The sequence below is a fragment of the Pygoscelis adeliae genome, unplaced genomic scaffold (assembly GCF_000699105.1).
Source record: "Pygoscelis adeliae isolate BGI_AS28 unplaced genomic scaffold, ASM69910v1 Scaffold591, whole genome shotgun sequence".
In the NCBI taxonomy this organism is placed as follows: Eukaryota; Metazoa; Chordata; class Aves; order Sphenisciformes; family Spheniscidae; genus Pygoscelis; species Pygoscelis adeliae.
This window is the reverse complement of record NW_008824069.1, coordinates 43349-49556: the sequence shown is the minus strand read 5'-3', so window position 1 is coordinate 49556 and position 6208 is coordinate 43349. Positions and strand designations below refer to the sequence as shown.

Here is a 6208-nt window from a genome sequence, read left to right as displayed (position 1 = left end):
CCCCCGACAGGGCTGGGGTGAGCCGGGCTGTGCCCGGTGCCAGACCGCGGGAGACCTTGGGCAAGCCCCTGCCGGGCCGGCCCCTGGGACAGGGTCTCCCTGCCCTGGTGGGGACCCACAAGGATGTGCAGCCACTGAACCTCGGGGCTCTGCGGCACCGCTGGAGCCAGGGTCCTGGCCATCTGCCTCCTCGCAGTGAGGTGAGGGTGCCTGGAGCCATGCAGGCTGTAATTAAATCATTAGTTAATGCACCTGCTCTGCACTCGTGACCTTCCAGCACTGTTGATGCAGGAAGGTTCAGCCTAGGAGAAGGAGAGATGGCCTCTCTTTTGCTCCTGCATGGGCCAGTTGGGACCCTACACCTGAAAGTGCTGCAATGCCTGTCCCCTTCCTGAAGGGTGGGGGCAACCCAGGGTCCTTGGGACTCCCAGTAGTTGGACTCAGGAGCTGCAAGGACTAGCTCGGGGGTGGGGGGGTGCTGGAAACACTCTCTAGCCTTGTGCTGTGCAGCAAAGGGAAAGGGCCAGGTGAGAGCAGGTGCCCCCTGCCCCCTTCTGTGCCCATTCTGCCAGGCAGGATGGGACAGTCCCCCATTCCAACGCTGCCCCCCTCCAGGTAGCATTCCCAACGGAGGGAATGGGACGGACTGAGGACCCTGTGGAGGGAGGGAAGTTTGTAGGTCTTTCCTGAGAATAAGCTGAAAGAGATTGGCCTTGATGTGCAGGATGGTGGTGCAGCCTTACCTTCCCTAGCATCCTGCAGTATTCACCTCCTCATCCCTTTCTCCCCTCAGAGCTTACGTCTCCCTCTGGCTTGGGGCTGCAGTTCCAGTTCAGCCGTACACAAGACCAGGATGTTCACATCCTGCAGGCTCAGCTTTGGCTCTACCTTCGAGTTCCCCGAGACCTGGTAGCCAGCCTCACCCTGAGAATCTTCCTTGCTGGTGGGGAAGGTGATTTGGTGGGGGGCAATCGCACGTTGCTGAGTGAGAGGCGACTGAGTGCGAAGGGCAGCGGCTGGCATGCCTTCACCCTCATGCCTGCCCTGCAGAGTTTCTTTGGGGGAGAGCGCAGGACCCTGTGGCTGGAACTGGAAAGCCGCAGGGACGGGGGGGGTATCATGGCAATAGTCAATGCCAGCCGGTCCCACCAGCCCTTCTTGGTGGCCGAGGCAAAGGTGCGGGAGCCGGGACATCACGTGGCCAAGCGCAGCCTCCGCTGCAGCCAGAACTCCAACCTCTGCTGCCGCAAGGACTACTACGTGGATTTCCGTGACATTGGTTGGAACGACTGGATCATTAAGCCTGAGGGCTACCAGATAAACTACTGTGTGGGCCAGTGCCCTCTACATGTGGCAGGCAGCCCTGGGATGGCCTCTTCTTTCCACACAGCTGTCTTCAACCTCGTCAAAGCTAACAACATCCAGGCATCAGGGCACTCTTGCTGTGTGCCCACGCGACGCCGGCCCCTCTCTGTCCTCTACTTTGATCGCAATAGCAACATTGTCAAGACTGACATCCCTGACATGATTGTTGATGCCTGTGGCTGTAGCTAGGGTTGGGAGAGCTGTGCTGGGTACCCCCCTTCTCCGGTACTGCGTTTCTGGGGTGGGAGGGGGAGACCTGGAGAGCTCCTTTGAGCTGGAGTCAGACCGTGGTGCAATGGACCCCTTTGAAAAGGTTGGGAGGGAGGGAGGGAGAGGGTCTCATCAGAGGGAGCAGGGGTTGTCTCCAGAGAGCACCTGGGGCAAGGGTCTCTCATGTGGGACAGAGCTAAGGCCACATTAGACTGCCTGTGTCTGAGCTGTGGGTGGTTGATGACTCTGGGCATCCCTGCCCTGACTGGCAGCATTCCTCTGGTCCCAGGCTGATCCCACATTTCTGGTGGTCGTGTTCCTCTCTGTGTGTGGGGTGAGGGGGCCCTCCTTTGTTCGCATTCAGAGTGTCTGGTGACAGTTTGGGACTTGGCCTCCTTGAGAGCAGAGTGGAAGGTGGGAATGGGTCTGTTTCCTCCAAGTGGGAAACTGGTGGACAAGAGGCAGTCCTGCCTTTCTCCTCTACTGCAACAAATCTTCCTGCATCAAATTTGGGCCTATTGTTGGGGACAGGTGGAATGAGGCACAAATAACAGGCCTGGAAGGTGAGGGTGAAGGATATGACTTTGTCAAGAACCCCAAAACTGCAATGACTAGACATGGTCCTCTGCTCCCAGGAGGACATGGAGCTGTGAAGGATGGCCTTGCTTCCTGGCCAGGTCCTGTGTATTTCCCCTTTCATTTCCCTGGGTTTTGTACTTTTCTTCCCTGCTGCCCACCCCACCAGACAGGTCTCTTCCAGCCCAGTGCCTCCTTACGAGGAGGTCTGACTCAGACTTTGCCTTTAAGACCACACTAAAGGTACAGATTTTTTTGTACCTCTAGTTTTGCAGCTAATACTACTTCTATGGTAGAGGCTTCTGCCACTGTTGGGACTCCCTGGTGCTCCATCCTGTCTACCCACCTCTCTACTGAAGATCCCACTCTGCCTTTGCCTTCCTCACGTATGCAATGCACCCACACGGCCTGTGCTTTTAATTTATTTTAATACATTGGTGCAGCTTCCCCAATAAATGGGTGGAAATGCAACATCCAGGCTCTGACTGCGTTCTCCTGGCACCACCTGCATGAATGGGGTGGGGGAAATGGTCCTGCTTGGCCAGAAGGTCCTACTCCTGGCCTAGACACCTCAGGCTCTGGCTGGGAGGATGCTGGGCTCTGGGGCTGGAGTGGCACAGGAGCTGCAAGCCGTTAGCAGCAGCTGTGTGCAGCACTGCTGTGCTGGGAGGTGAGGGGAGCTGTGGTGCTTCTGGGACTTCCTGGGGGCCATGGGGTGTTGCGCATTGAGACCCTGTGTGAGCGTGGCTATGCAGGGGGCTCTTCCCTGTGGATGGGGGACCCAGGGATAGGGTAGGGGCTGGAAACCAGGTACCACCTCACTGGGGGCTGGAGAGAGGTGTCCTGTAATGTGAGCATCAAAGCAGCTGTTTCTCAGCAGGGCAGGTACTACTGGGAGGCGTAGCCCAACCTGAAGATGCTGTTCTCCACCTGGATCAGTCCCGAACGGAGTGCATAATACCACAGCTCTGGAGACTCTGGCCCCAGGGGGATAACCTTAAATGATGAGCCACAGGCCACCCCTAAAACCTGTGCCCCCACTGCAAATACCAGAGATTGTACCCTAATCATGTCTCATTGACCTCCCCAATCCCCGCTCATATGCTCCCATAAACACCACCCAGTGACCCCGGTCTCAACCCCAGAGCAGCCAGTCATAGAGTCTGGCAATGCCCAAGTTGATGGGTGATGGGGAGTCTCCTACGTAATTTGGGGTGGAATGCTTCTGGAGTGGGAGGCAATGCTGCCTGCTCATCCCTTTGGGATCCCACATGGCTGGCCTGGGTCCTTGTTGCGCAAGTGCCTGCTCAAAGCTCAGTTTGGGGCTGTTTTATCTGGGGACAAACCCACTTGCTTTCCCAGCTTGGCCCTGTGCTGCGCCCTGCAAGCGGACAAAGGGCAGCTTTCATCAGCCAGCTGCAGTGGGCATCCCCCCAGGCTGCAGGGGCAGCATGGCCATCACCCACACTCCCCAAAATATCTCCACCTGTGGGGAAAAGCTGACTGCACCTGCAAGATGCCTCAGCCTTCTAGGCACTTCCACAGACCCAGCACGTGCGTTGCTGACACAACAGGGCACCTTATCGGTGTCTGTGCCCCCAGGAGTGTGTGCTGCCATACACGTGCCAAGAGTTGCAGGTGTGGATTTCAGGTAAGCGCACGGGGATGTGCACAGTGTCTTTATAGTCTCCCTGCTCCCTCCCCGTATCAGCACTCTTGCTCTAGCCAGTGCAACCTGGGGGGGCGGGCAGGGAGGCATCCCACAAAGACGCCAGATATCATGTTTTCATTCGCTAGCAACACAGCATCTTCCCTGTTGCAGTGAATGTGTGTTTCCATGTGTGTTGGGGGGAGGTTGTCCACACGCATGTGCATGATGTGCTGACTCACTGACACACTGACCCACCAGCCCAGAGCCAAGATGCTGAGCTGGCTGTGGTGGTACCATTAAATCTTTAATCTGGGTGATCATCTGGCCCTGCTCTGAGCTGCTTTAACTTTCCTAAACAGGAGGCCAAGATTAACCGTGGGGTGGGCGATGCGGCAGGATTGGGGGTCTGGCAGTTGAGAGCTACTGGGGGGGGGAGCTGCCCAAGCGTTTTTTCCACCCAGGGGGCTCAAAGCTGGTGGCAAAATGGACCTGGGCCTGTCTGGCCATGCAGATGGCCCCTTGGGAAGAGGTGGGTGGTCTTGGGGCGAGGCCCCAGACCCCAGGATGGAGGCCTGGCCAGGCCGTGGCAGTGTGGGTGGCAGGACTGGCCCCGCACAGTGCCCAGTGACCAGGCAGGCTTTTCCTGGCAGCTTAGGTGGGGTCACAGCTCAGGCGTAAATCTGCTGAGCTGCTTATACCTATTACAAAACGGGCATGCAGGCAACCCCTCTCACCTGCACCTGCCACCTTGGCCTTGCCTTGGGGCTGATGCTGTGGGACTCGATCCACTGCAGCAGTCTGGAGGCACCCCAGGACACAGCTAGCTGTTCTCCCCTCGTGCCAGAGGAAGGGGGGAACTGTGCAGGCATTGCCACCTCCCCTGTGTGCTGGGGCCTCCCTGAGGAGCAGAGACACCCCTACTCACCCCTCGCTGTGTTGGGGGTGGCTGACAGGGAAAGAAACCAACCTCAGACTAGGACAGTAGGGAGGGAAACTGAGGCAGGAAACAGTCTTTTGCAGGCCACGTCTGGGAGCTGAGGTGTCTCCTGAAATCTCTCTCGTACTGCAATCCCCACGTTGTCCCTCTGCTCTGGGGGTCCCATGCAGTCAGTGGAGAGGGCGTTTCCCAGAACTGTGGCATGCGTAAAGCTACTCCTGTGGTGCACTGGGCACCTGCAGTGCGTGATGACACGCGGGGGCACTGGGAGGACAGGCTAATGCCAAGGAAGGCAGAGTGCCCACAGCAGGGGTAATCCTGCTAAGAGGCTCTGAGGTCAGGCTGGGTGTGTGACACAGCTCCCATCACCTTTGAGGCTCACACTAGACACGGGCAGCCGTCATCCCAGGGAGCAGGATGGATTTGGCAGGAGCTGGGAGCAGCTGAGCACTGGGGCAGGGTGAGAATGCTCATGCCCCCACGAAAAGTGTGTCTGGGGTCACCTGGAGACCTGAGCATGCACAAGGTGGGGCATGTGCTCACTCCGAGCAGGCTTTCCTCCCGCAGGAGCCCCAGGGAACAGCCCTTTGCCAAGCCCCACTCCTGGTCCAGGCTCACTCCAGCCCTAGTGGTCCTGCTGCCTTGTCTGCTCTGGGCTGCAAGGCTCCATGAGGCCACCATCTGGGGCCCAGAGCTCCCGTGTGGGCTGTCCAGGCAGCGGGTTCATAGCTTTGGACTCACTTTCCCAGCAGTCATGGAGGGAGGACTAGGGAAAATGGGGTGGGGGCAGAGCTGCAGGAAGGAGCAGCTTCCTGAAGGGACCCATCAGGGCAGCCCCAGGAGGATTGCTGGACACCTCAGTGGCTTGCAGGATGGGAAGGCAGGAGGACTTCCAGGTGGAAACGAGGGGGCTCATCTCCTGAAGTGGCTGAATGGGGTCACCTGCAAGGATGGGAGGGCTAGTTTAAGGGGAAGGAAGAGGTTGTAGAGCATGCCCACTGGAGGCAAGATCACCTTAGGGATACAGCCCGCACCTGGCACGTCTGGTTCTTTGGGCAGACACATGGTGTGCAGCTGCTCTTGGAAGACCTGGGGAGAAAGGCCCGACCCCTGCCTCCATCTAGCTGCCCCACTGCAGTGGGACCCTGGTGGGCACGGGGGCACTGGAGGCCTCGGAGCACCCCAGCTCTGGCCTCACAAAGTGGATGAAGATGGCTGTGCATCCCTGGCTGGAGGAAGAGCCCACTGCCCCACGTGCTGAACCCTGTGCACCCCCAGAGAGGGGCCATAGCAGCCCCCAGGCCTGCACCTTCCCCAGCCCCTCGAGGGGCCAGGGACCCCCCTGCTCCAGCTCTCTCTCAAGGGGGTAGCACCCGAAATCCTGCTCTCTCCCCATCATTTCAAGGCAGGGTGATGTGAAGAGAGCGATGTCCCCTGGGGGGGACGGGTGGGGAAGGGCCGCACCGGCC

The 6208-nt window shown here is 58.7% G+C and overlaps 1 protein-coding gene across 1 annotated transcript in view; it reads left to right on the top strand.

Moving 5' to 3' along the window:
• INHBC (inhibin, beta C) overlaps positions 1 to 1554 on the top strand; it is a 12570-nt gene extending 11016 nt beyond the window's left edge. The window contains exon 3 of the mRNA XM_009334167.1: positions 794 to 1554. Coding sequence (XP_009332442.1) covers positions 794 to 1554 — 761 coding nt within the window. The remainder of the gene's footprint in view (positions 1 to 793) is intronic.
• The last annotated feature ends 4654 nt before the right edge of the window (positions 1555 to 6208 follow it).